Source organism: Cavia porcellus, unplaced genomic scaffold (assembly GCF_034190915.1).
Source record: "Cavia porcellus strain 051 isolate PalLab524CR breed Dunkin Hartley unplaced genomic scaffold, mCavPor4.1 scaffold_6, whole genome shotgun sequence".
NCBI classification, from domain to species: domain Eukaryota; kingdom Metazoa; phylum Chordata; class Mammalia; order Rodentia; family Caviidae; genus Cavia; species Cavia porcellus.
Genome location: NW_026947489.1, coordinates 25,541,650 through 25,553,886, shown reverse-complemented (window position 1 = coordinate 25,553,886; position 12,237 = coordinate 25,541,650). Strand labels below are relative to the sequence as shown.

At 53.6% G+C, this 12,237-nt stretch overlaps 1 protein-coding gene across 1 annotated transcript in view; it reads left to right on the top strand.

The window, feature by feature from the left end:
• Cemip (cell migration inducing hyaluronidase 1) overlaps positions 1-10,592 on the top strand; it is a 132,108-nt gene extending 121,516 nt beyond the window's left edge. Inside the window, exons 24-29 of the mRNA XM_003475464.5 lie at positions 622-807; positions 2,310-2,514; positions 2,644-2,730; positions 3,456-3,613; positions 6,490-6,590; positions 8,118-10,592. Coding sequence (XP_003475512.1) covers positions 622-807; positions 2,310-2,514; positions 2,644-2,730; positions 3,456-3,613; positions 6,490-6,590; positions 8,118-8,245 — 865 coding nt within the window. The 3' untranslated portion in view covers positions 8,246-10,592. The remainder of the gene's footprint in view (positions 1-621; positions 808-2,309; positions 2,515-2,643; positions 2,731-3,455; positions 3,614-6,489; positions 6,591-8,117) is intronic.
• Positions 10,593-12,237: the final 1,645 nt, after the last annotated feature.

Below are 12,237 nucleotides of genomic sequence, written 5' to 3'. Positions count from 1 at the left end.
ACTGCTCAGGAGTACACAGAAGATGGAAAAAGATGATGGATGTGTGACAGGTGTTTCTCCCAGGACATAGCATTACCAAGTGCTCAAGAGATGACAATTATGGGCATCATCACCATTTTACAGAGGGGACGGAGGCTCTGTGAGGGACAGTGATGCAGCTGGGCCATCTGGGTAGGGATTCGTATTTTTTGTTCAATGTCTTCTGTGTGCATCATTGACCTGTCACAGAATCCTGTGAAACAGACACTTACTGGATGCAGAAAATGAGAGCCTTGGGCTGGGGATTTAGCTCAGTGGCATAAGCGCCTGCCTGGCAAGCATGAGGTTGTGAGTTCGATCCCCAGTACTGAAAAAAAAAAAAAAAAAAGATGGGAGCCTGAGTCCTTTGCTACGGTGCACTGAAAGATGCCTTTTGCTGCTCCTCAGCACCCCGGTTGCCTTGGACCCCACTTAGCCCATCTGGTCATCTTTCTTGCTCTTGGCTGTCTCCTGGAATACTTTAAGACTCTGTCACTACCTAGAGCAAGGGGTCTTTCAGAGTTCTTTATGCAGGAAGTCTTGGGTCTGTCTTTCTAAGTGTTTCCCAACAGAAGTAGGAACTGACCCTACTTCTGGTCCTAGGGGTGACTGGATCCGAGTGGGACTGTGTTACCCACGAGGCACCACCTTCTCTATCCTCTCCGATGTTCACAATCGCCTGCTCAAGCAAACGTCCAAGACGGGCACCTTTGTGAGGACCTTCCAGATGGAGAAATTAGAACAGAGCTATCCCAGCAGGAGCCACTATTACTGGGATGAAGACTCGGGGTAAGGAGGCTCCTGCTGACTGCAGGGAGGACTCAGCTTCACTCTGCACTGTATCCCCTCCCACAGCCCTGAAATAACCAGGTAAATTATGCCACGTAGTGCAGGAAACTCTTCTAGGTGCTTCAATCCTAATGCTGATGGCACTGTGTACTGGTGACATTTTTGAAGCCAGTAAGCCTTGGGAGGAGCACAAACATTATTAAATATACATATGGATTATAGGGAATACACTTATTTCAGAAAAAAAGTGAAATCAGTAAATCAGAATTTTAAAAATACAGTAGGATGGAGATGTACCTCGGTATTAGAGTACTTGCCTAGCATGTGTGAGCCTCTAGATTCCACTTCCAGCACAAAACAAGACAAAACAAAACAAAAATGTCCATGGCACATTTTCTCCCAATACCTGGTTGTTGAGGTTTCATTTCATAGTCAGCTGGCTGCAAGACAGGGTGGCCTGGCAGAAGAGCATCACAGAGGAGAAACAGTCCATAGCAGGGTAAGCAGGAGAGAGCAAACAGCAAAGCAAGCCTCCCTTTCCCCTTTATACTATCCAGGTTACAAACATTTTGGGTGGTGCCACCCACACCCAAATTGAGGTTTCCCCTGAAGAACTATGCTAAACCAAGCAGTGGACTCAATTAGTTATCACCCCAGTAATCCATATTTCCCCTCCCTAGATCCAGCTCCCTCTGAAAACCCACACCTGTAAGCACATGAGTCTTTGTAATGGACATCTAAATATAAGCCACTACAGCCTCTTACTCCGAGCCCCTGCCCTCTCTGGAGACCTCGGGAGGGGCAAACACAAAGAGGGGTTGCCACAGTAGTTCACAGGACCTTTCTGTTTAAGCCCCACGAGAAGGGCCTCCTCTTGAGCATCGGCTACCTGGCAAGCAGTCCCTCTGTGAGTTCAGTGTGTCCTGGTCTGGTTAGCTAAGCCCTGGGCAGGGGCCACGCACCATGGCATAGCCCAGCTCCAAGGCCAAATGGGTTCCATGCAGCTCAGCTCCCAGAGCAGGGGTACGTAAGACCCCCAGAGCACATCTTCCACTGCACAGGTAGGGGGCCTGCCTGAGAGCATTCTGAGCATAGGAATACAATCCCATAGTGAATCCCAAATCAGTACCGTGGTTTCTTCACAACTTGACTCCTCATGTAACACAGGGCCAGAATCCTTTTTGCTGTCTGGGCACAGTGGGGGGATGGGCCGTCCAGCTTGCCCACTCTCAGCTGTGTGGTGCTGGGTGGGCCTCTGCTCTTCTCCCCCTGCTGCTTCCCTGCGCAGCGCTGAGGACGAAGAGAGGTCGTTCGCAGCTCTCACCATACACGTCTGGCAGAATAGAATGCAGTTCTCATTGGGATCAGCCGCTTCTTCAGCTTTTCATTTCCCCAACTGCATTTGAACAAGGTCCCCACTAGCCGGGGTCCAGCCCAGGCTGGGGCACAGGGCCAGCGTCTCGTGGGAGGCGCTCCATGAACGCCACACCCTCATTCTGCAGGCTCTTGTTCCTGAAGCTCAAAGCTCAGAATGAGAGGGAGAAGTTCGCTTTCTGCTCTGTGAAAGGCTGCGAGAGGATAAAGATTAAAGCTCTGATCCCAAAACACGCGGGCATCAGCGACTGCACGGCTGCCGCCTACCCCAGGTTCGCCGAGCGGGCTGTGGTGGATGTGCCCATGCCCCCCAAGCTCCGAGGCACACAGCTGGTGAGTGTTGACATCCAGCGTGCTTTGCACTGTGCCCAGACCTGAGGGCACCCCTCCACACGGTGCTGGGCCCCACGGCTGTGTCCTGACACCTGGACCTGACGCCACCTGGCTATGTGTATTTTCCAGAAGTCCAAGGACCACTTCCTGGAGGTCAAAGTGGAGAGCTCCCGGCAGCACTACTTCCACCTGCGGAGCGACTTTGCCTACGTCCAGGTGAGCAGCAGCCTAGAACACATGAATCCTAGGGCAGTGGCTTTCCTGCGGTTGTTTGTGTGACAAGTTTCCACATCAGGCGTAGTGATGCCTGCCTGTAATCCCAGTACCTGGGAAGCTGGTGCAGGAGGATTGCTGTGAGTTTGAGGGCAGCCTGGGCTACGTAAGTACTACATAGTGAGCCCCTGCCTCCCCCACAAACAACAACAAGTTCCCACACCTGGGGCTTAGACCAGGGGCAAGTTCGTCTTTCAGTTCCGGGGCCAGGAGTCCATCATGAAGGTCAGGCTACGCTCCTAGCTACAATGGGGACCCCCAAGGCCCATGGTCCTCAGGTGCCTTGCTCCACGCCTGCCTCACCTGCATGTGACCTCTTCTGTGTGTCTGAATCTCATATCTCCCTCTGCCTTTCTGTGTAAGGGCAGTCATCGGATTTAAGACTTATCCTAAAGTCTTGCCTCATTTCACCCTGAGATCTTTACAGAAAGTAAAGATGGATGTGTTTAATCAGTACATGTGCAATGTCACTATTCTAAATAAGGTGACTTTCACAGATGCTGGTGGACCTATCTTTTGGGGGTGCTGTTATTCAACCCACTCCAGAGGACTGGAGGGAAATAAGGGGGTTACACTTTGAGCAGCTGCATAAGCAACCTGTGCTCAGGGTCTGCACAGGAAATGCCCAGGCTGGAGAACCTCACATCTATGCTGCTTGGGCCCTACAGGTGGACGGGAGAAAATATCCCAGCTTGGAAGATGGTGTCCAAGTGGTGGTGATTGATGGGCGCCAGGGGCACGTGGTGAGCCAGGGCATCTTCAGGAGCTCCCTCCTGCAGGGTATCCCCTGGCAGATCTTCAGCTACGTGGCAGCCATCCCTGACAAGTGAGTGCCTGCCTTTGTGTGTGGGTCAGGCCACGGCCAAGCCTCTCCCCTCTTTGCAAGCCATCACTGCCCTTGTGCTGCCTGGTTTGGGGAACACGGTGCATCCTGCGAGTCTGCCCATAGACACAGACACTTGTGTTGGAGGAGGGCTATCGGGGACACAGGCCTGGCCAAGGCAGACAAGCTGTCTGCATGAGTGGATGGCTCTTGGCTCTCTGCCCATCTTATACACTCTCTGCAGTGACCTCATCCATGCCCACCCCTTCAACATGATCCCAAAACTGCTGGCTCCTGAGTGCTACCAGCCCATATCTCTTGAGCCCAGATGCCTGCAGCCAGTAGCTGCCCAGAGACACCACCTGGACGTCTCCCATGGAACAATGTCCCCTTTCTTGCCTTTACCACACACCAGGCACTCTTTCCCTTTTCTCTTTTGGATTAAGCTGTCATTGTTAACCCAGCAGTCAGACCCAAATCTGGGCTGCATGTGTGGCTCTTCTCCCGTTCCCTCACACTCTGCCACAGTCCCTGTCGGTCCCTCTGTGTGTCCTCTCCAGCCCTGCTCTGCCCTGCCCAGCCTTCCCTGTTGGTTGCCAACACTGGGCAGAACCTCCTCATTGTCCCCCTCTTTCAGTCTCCCCACCTTCAGTCTGAGCTTCTCAAATGTTGGGCTCACCTGTGTCCCAAGTTGGCCACCTTTGATAGCCCCCCACCACCTTCCAAGTTTGAGAGCCCTGTTGCCTCCCTGGTGAGGGCTTTTCATCCTTCCAGAAATTCTCAGCAGGAGTGGGCACACACCTGCTGCCCCATCCATGCAGAAGCCTGGATGCCATGCCACGGTCTTTCTCCCTTCATCCCAGCACCAGGAGGGTCAGATGAGCACAGAAGTCAAGCAGGGGACACAGCCTGGAAGGAAGTCTGAGTGCATAATGTGGTGCCTGGCATGTAGTGGGTGCTTAGTGAAAGCTCAGGAGAGAAAACAAACACCTTCTTGATGTGCCATCTGTGTGGGCCTGGCGAGCGGAGCATTGGGAGAGTCTGCAGAGTGGATTTTGCCTACTGCACTTGCTGTCTCTCTGATGCCAGCCTGCTGCTTCAGGGTTAGATTTTTCATGTACAGATTGATGCAGAAGGAAAGCATATTTGCCACCTAGAGAACAGTAGCAGTTTTCATGCTGGTTTTGGTCAGAAGACTTTTTTCTAAAATGAAACAGGATGTAGACACAAGGGCACTGTCTGGAGCTGGGTGCAGCAGCTGCATGTCCCCCAGGGGAATCCCAGCTGCCACAAGCCCCTTCTGGGCCAGCACTGGAGAGCCAGGCGGAGACTGGGTCCCACTCGCCCCTCACTGACCTCCTGGGAAACTCAGGGGAGGAGCAGGATAGCTCTTCCCTCCAGGGATGCCAGCGAGCCTGCCCTCCCATCACAGGCCCAGGGGAGGAAGAAGGCAGCTGCTCAGCTGGTGTGGGGCTTCCAGCCTTGGGGATGGCACCAGGCAGAGGCTCCCGGCAGGACAGGAAGAGTGAATCTGGGTGACATCTGGTGGGTGGAAGGAGTCCTGCCTCCCTGTCTGTCCCAAAGCCAGGGCCTTCCTTCAAGTCTGCCCAGCCAGGAGCCAAAGCTCGAAGAATGTCCTCCCAGAAACAGGCCCAAATCCAAGGGTGAGGATGCATCTGCAATGACCCTGGACCTCTGCAGGTCTCAGAGCCCATCTCTGAGCTCCTTTGCAGTCCTCCATCACCCCACCCTCTCCACATGCAGGCTCTCTGTCTTCCAACAGCCCTTCTGCTGCTCCCAGTGGGACCTGGACTAGGGTAGCGTGGGGTTCCAGAGCCTGTCCAGTTTTTCCCTGTCTGGACTGTGGTCTGTGGTTGCAGACTTCCTCTGGGATGTGAGCTGGAAGCCCCAGTGAGCTTCAGCCCTGGTTTGCTTTCTGTCTCAGAGGGATGTGCTCAGTTCCCCGTCTGGAGCAGCATGACTGTTTTCCCCACACTTGGAACTCACACAGTCCACTGCAGTAGGCAGATGCCCAGCTCTTAAGCTGGGATCTTCAGGCTGGGCATGACCTCTGCTCTCCCAAGCACAGCTCCCCTCCAGCTGGGCCTCTCAAGTTGCTGGAACTGTTTACTCAGGCTCCCCGTTCACAGCCCAGCATGTAACAACGCAGCGCTTTTGCCCTTTCCTGGGAAGATGTCAAACCAGGTCACACTCTTCCTGCAGCATAGAGGAGGCAGCTCTAGGCAGCACAAAGCCCACAACCAGAAGACACTCCAAAAGAGACACAGGCAAAAAAGCTAGCGCAGGGAGATCTGCTTCAAACATAGAACCTGGTTCAGAAGATCGGCTGTGGGCAGCCCATACAGTTAGCCAATACATCAGGTCCCCAGGGCTTCAGTCCCATCGGGAGCTCTGGATGATTTTATAGTTTGACAGAAGACTCCCCTCTCCTTGTTTACCCTCTTTCTTGCTCCCTTCTGCCTCCTGCCACCAGTTTGGGCTTTGTCCCCCACCCTGCCTCTGCTGGCTCTGTCCAAACAGAGATGACAGTATCCACATGGAGAACTGCATGTGTGGCATAGGTGCCAGCATGCATCAAGGATGCTGCGCTCTCTACACTTATTCTGTCCTGCTTGGGGACAGACGTGTGAAAGCAGTGACCATATGCAGGCTGGAGAAGGCCAGGGCCCCAACAGTGGCCAGATGTGTGGGAGGGTACTCAGGATGTTGTCACCACATGGAAAGAGCCTGTCAGCTCGGCTGCCCTCTCCTGAGTCCCTGGCCAGGCCCTTGAACTCCTGTGTATGAGCCAGCATCCACCACATACCTGGCCCAGTTTCTCCCCATTCCAGTCATCTGATTGGGCCTTTCTCTCTCAGCTCCATAGTAGTCATGGCATCGAAGGGAAGATACGTCACCAGAGGCCCATGGACCAGAGTGCTGGAGAAGCTGGGGGCAGAACGGGGTCTCAGGTTAAAAGGTAAGAAACACAGTGAGTTAGTTTCACGCCACAGGCCAGAGCAGATCGCACCCTCTGTCAAGAAGACTGCTGTAAGCTCTCACAGAGTCCAGAATAGTCTTTGTCACTACACATGGATGTAGATTTTGGACATACCTAGTGAGTTACAGGGATGGGCAAGATGCCACCTACTGTCCATCCATATAGTGCAGTAAGTGCGTTTCGATTTGTGGTCAGACACTAAAAAGAAAATTGCTAGAGTTGGGGGCTGGGGATTTAGCTCAGCCGCATAAGCGCCTGCCTTGCAAGCAGGTGTCGTGTGTTCAATCCCCGGTACCGATAAAAAGGAAAAAGACAAAAAAAAAAAAAAAAAAAAATTGCTAGAGTCATGCACCCATCTGCTCAACAAGTGGCCCTTTGCTCAACACAAGTGTCATCATGAAAGTGGCTCTGTCTACCCCTCTCTACCCAGTTCCCATACTCAGATGAGCTGGGGGCCCTCTGTCTTCACTGACATCCCAGCTGCTGGACCTTGGTGTCCAGCATTCGTACAGCTGATTGCAGTTTGCAAAGCTCTCGTTTTCTGGACAAGCAGATAGGGAGAAAATTAAAGCCCAGAAAATCGACATGGCTTATGCAGATAGATGTCTGTGGTGAAGTCCAGCCCTGACTTCTCAGCTGTGCTGGACAAGGCGGCCAGGAGAGAGGTCAGGTGCTGCTCATTAGTAACTCATACAACAACAGGAGCGGTTATTTCCATTTAAAATCAAGACGCCGAGGATCATGGTTAAGCTGCTTGTTAAACATTAGGATTTGGATTGTAACCTTCCTAACCCAAAGCCAGGGTTCTGAGCTCCTGTACCCCCAGTATGAAAGACATGGGGACGCAAAGCTCAGAACAAGGTGCTGGTGCCAGATAGCACCCAGAGGAAGCGGGGTAATGACAGTCCTTCAAGGCAAGATAGGACAGCCTAAGGAGAGGGGAAGGCCCCTTCCCAGGACAGTGCTGGAATCATTTTCAGGCCCGAGACCCCACTGCCGAAAACTTATGGGCATAAGGTCACTAAGTCATGTGGCACTTTGCCACTGGTGAGAAATGTGTGCCACCTGCTGGGCTGGGTCACTCCTGAGTGTAGACATGGATTCCTGTCCCCTAGGACAGTCGGGCTCTGACATGCAAAGCAGCAGTGCTGTGAGGGCCCGGGGTCTAGAGTCCTTTGCTGGGCCGTACCAGGCACTCCCACCCCCAGGAGACCACAGATGGACAGGGCTCAGGAAGTAACCTTGAGGACAGAGGAGAACACGAGGCCTCAGAAACCTGCTGATGACCACAGGTCAACTAGAGGCACGATTCTCAGGAACTTTCCCCAGAGGCACAGGCTTTGAGGCCTGGGGAGGCCTGCATACCCCAGTCAAGGGCCAGGCACCATCTCATTTGGGCCCAGAGCCCTCCCAGGAGATGGAGTGTCCAATGTAGCCCTGTGAGGGGGTGGGCTGTAGCCATTCTCTCCTGGGGTTTTGCTCACATGACTTCTTCCTGCTTTCCAGAGAAACTGGCATTCATTGGCTACAAAGGCAGCTTCCGGCCCACCTGGGTGACTCTGCAGACTGAGGAGCACAAGGCCAAAATCTTCCAAGTTGTGCCCATTCCTGTGGTGAGGAAGAGGCAGCTGTGAAGATGCCGCCACCTTGGTGCCACTGTGGGAGACTCTGCTACAGACCCTTGGCTCTCAGCTCTGTGGATGGCTCCCCAGGACATGGCTTGTCAGTCCTGCTGGCCAAGGGAAGAATGTCAGAGACCTCTGGTGCTGCCACCCGCCCCGACTCACTCATCTACCTGCAGCGGGGGCGGTGCTGGCCTCTCGGGTGCTTCTTTCCTATCCGTGCCTCTTCTGCAGGGATGTGAGGTGGCCTGGGTTGTGCTGCCTGCAAAGGTCCACTTTGGTTGGATCCTTGGCCCAGGGAGGAAGTGGCAAGAAGGACTGGGTCACCTGCAGATCCCGTGGTCACCAGCAGATGTGTCAGGGGGCAGTGTAGGAATGAGAATCCCAGCCCTCAGAAGATCTTTACTCCCATGAGCGAGGACAAGCCCTTGCTGTGTAGACAGAGCTTGCAGCTGGCCCCCTGGGGAGTGGCTGCCTCTTGGGAGACTCCAGGGTCATGTTGGAACCAAGGCCTTTCTGCACTGTGAAGCCAGAAGTCTGTACTGGAACCCAGCAGCAGCCAAAAACAATCTTCCCAGTGGACTCGTAGGACAAGAGTGCTGGGGCCCATGGGTAGAGAGATGAGGAATGTGCAAGCTGAAGGGTGGCCTGCCAGGTGGAAAGAAGAGAAGGCCAGTGCCCATCAGAGTTGGGACAGGTGCAGGGTGCTGGGAGGACACATTGTATGGTGGGAGTGAAGGGCTGTTTGTTGGTGAAGAGGGGCTGGTGGCCTCTTGGGTGGCTCAGCAGTGAGTGTATTCCTGGCCTCACCTGCTGCAGTCGGGTGACTGCAGGGTCACCTTTGTCCTCTGCTAGCTGACCCACACAGGACAGAGATGGTGGGGGGGGGGGTTGGGCTGGACTGGTACTCCCCTGAGCCTATGGATCCAGCCCTCAGAAGGTGCAGATCGGGGACAAGGGACCGGCTCACCCTCAGCCTTCGGTCAGCATCGAGGAAGATGAAGTCCTGGGTGAGGAGAGGCACGTGGCCAGGGCAGCCCAGACCCCTTTCCAGCAGTTGCTGCCACACCATGTTGCCTCAACAGCTGGCCCTGGGGACCAGCTACCTGAAGTAGCTTCCCAGAAGACATCTGGTCCCTTTCCATGGAAAGAGAAGAAGAATGATCCTCACCTGGTGGCTATTTCCCACCTGCCCTCCTCTGGGTGTCAGGGTCTCTGCACTGCCATCACTTTGCTCACACTGCCCACCAGCCCTTGCCAGGAGCCCCACGGTGGTAGTCACTCCCTTGGTGCTAACTGTGTCTGCTGTCCCACAGCAAGGCCTGTAGATGGTGTCCCCCTAAGTTCCTGGTGAGCCATTTCAACTCACAGAGAAGTCTAAAGAGATACTGTTCTTATCTACTGCTCAGAGCCCTGATGGGTCTCACACTGTCCCTGGACCAGGGAACATAGCCTGTGGCCTCCCGGGGGCTCCTGAATGCATGTGTTTCCACTCTGCCCCAGCCACAAACTCTTTCTTTGAAAGAGGGCTTGCTGGATCCCTCTGCACCCCTGATACTCTGTCCCAAAGCCCACTCCCCAGGCTGAACCCACTGCCGGAAAGGTCTTTCAGCCACTGGGAGGTGACAGCAGGACTTTGCCTCTTAAACACAGCTGCTTTGAGGGCCCAAAGCATGGGACGGATCCTTCTGGGGAGCTGAGCAGGCAGTGACCTCATTCCCTTCTTGTGTAGCCGTTGACTTCTCTAGCTCTTCCAACACAAGGGCCTCATACTGTGAACCACTTAGGATGCGATCACTTTTGGGGTGGCCAGGAACGCTGAATGTCTTTGGGTCAGTTCATCCTGAAGATGTCTATTGGAAATGTCTCAGAGTTGTACATATATGTGAAATGACAGGTTCTGTACATAAAATTGTTTTTCCTAAAATGTTCACCAAGAGGCAATGACTAGGCACTTTGCGGGTGGCACAAATTTCCTTAATGCTGAGAAAACCGTTCTTGCTGTTCTTTCTGTTTGTAAATGACAGTGAGTTGGACCTCTAAGGAAAATAACAATCCTCCGAAATGCTTGTCTTTTTCCTGTTGCCGAATTAGCTGGTCCTTTTTCGGAAGTTGGATGTACAGTGTGTTTTGTATATAAATATTTCTTGTAGGTGTCACCATGAACAAAGATATATTTTCTATTTATTTATTGTATATGCATTTCAAGGAGTCATTGTCAGAGAAATGAAGTGGCATTTCAGATGTCATGTCTGAGGGTGTCCTTTGGACTGCTTGGGAGGGGTGTGCCTAAAGCCAGGGACATTGGCTCTGGTCTGGAAAATTGAGCTGTACCCTAATAAACGCACGAAGGATGCCACTGTCTGGTCTGCTTGTTTCATTCTCCTCATTTTCAGTCATTTAGCTAAGGAGGGTAAGATTGATGTGCTTACCCTTTTTCTGCCTCTTAACGTCTGTGACCCAAAAGCTGCTTAGGTGACCAGCTCCGATGGTGCTGGAAGTGCAGGTGGGCCAGGTGTGCAGGCAACACAGACATCCTTGCTGGCCAGGCAAGTCCAGAACCTGCTGTGTGGCCTATGTCACCAGGCCTGAGGAAGCTGTGTCTTCCCGCACATAGGGAAAGCCAGGTCCCAGGTCAAAGGGCCAAGGGGATAGCCAGCATGGGATGCTTCCTCCTGGGCACTTTTGCCAGAGTCTGGTGTCTGAGAGGAGTCTGCAGGCTGAGGCAGGCGCTCAGGTCCCAGCCCAGCTGGCAGGCAGGTGGTACACGGGCAGTGAAGGCGTCCTTGACACACATGTGGCTTGTGCTGTGAACAGGGAGGCATGGGGGCCAGAATGGGGTTAGTAAGCTGGCCATCCAGGCTGGTGGCCATCAGTGTTTCACTATATAAGCAGTGCAAAGTTCAGTGCATTTCTCATGTGCACTGGCCACATGGCAAGCACTCCATGCTAGACTGTACACAGTCATTCCCATCATCATCAGACGCTCCTTCCCTGACAATTTCCAGAAAGCTACTGGGACTTATACCCTGGGATATAAAACAATCTTATGTCCCTACTGCATGCAAGTGTGTGCTTGTGCACGTATGTGCATGTCTCCAGTACACTGAGAGGAATACCACACTGGTGATGTCAGACTGCCAGTGAGATAAGACAGCTGGTAAACCAGCTGTGAATGTGCTTTGTCAGGTGTAGGTCACACCTGGGAGGAACACATGCACCAGGCTCCAAGCACAGAGAGGAGTCGGCAGGGATGCCAGGGAGTAGCATGGCCACGTTGTGCACGCAGGAGGAATTCTAATACCTAGAGCAGCTAGGCAGGTTCATGAGCAGAGATGGGGTCAGGATGTTGGGCAGGGCAGTGACCAAGTTCTGGGCTTCAGGATGCTTTGCGTAAATCAGGGCAGAGGCAGGAAGATGGGTGTGGCCATGCAGTCAATGATAGGGCAGGCCACTAGTGACTTCTCAGCCAGAGACATCTCCCATGAATGGCTGTCACAGTAAAGGCAGCTGGGAGGCATGGAAGGTGGCTCTGTAAGCACACAACTCCCAGACAGCTGACAAGTCACACACAAACCAGAGTACAGGGGCATTTGTCCTCACAACCATCACCAGAGGCCATAGGAGTCACTGTGGAGAGAACTGGGTGGGTACCCGGGTCTGCTCTCATGGAGACAGAGAAGGGGATGTGCCCCACCCAGCCAGCCTGGGGCACTGAGGCCAAAAGGGTGCAGAGGGAACAAGGGAGGAGCAGAGCTCTCCAGGCCAGACTTCCTGCTGAGGGCAGAGCTGAAGCCAGAGCTGGAGGTCCAGGATGTGGAGCCGGAAAGGCAGGATGGAGGCACAGTGTGGGTTTGCCCAGGGAACTGGGCCTTGAGAGTAGAGACAGCTGGAGCAGAGCCCATCTGCCATCTGCCTACACATCTCTGTCCCCATAGCTAAGGGGCACTCAGCCAGCACATAGATGCCCTTGGGGGTTAGTTCTGCATCTCTATCCTGCTCAT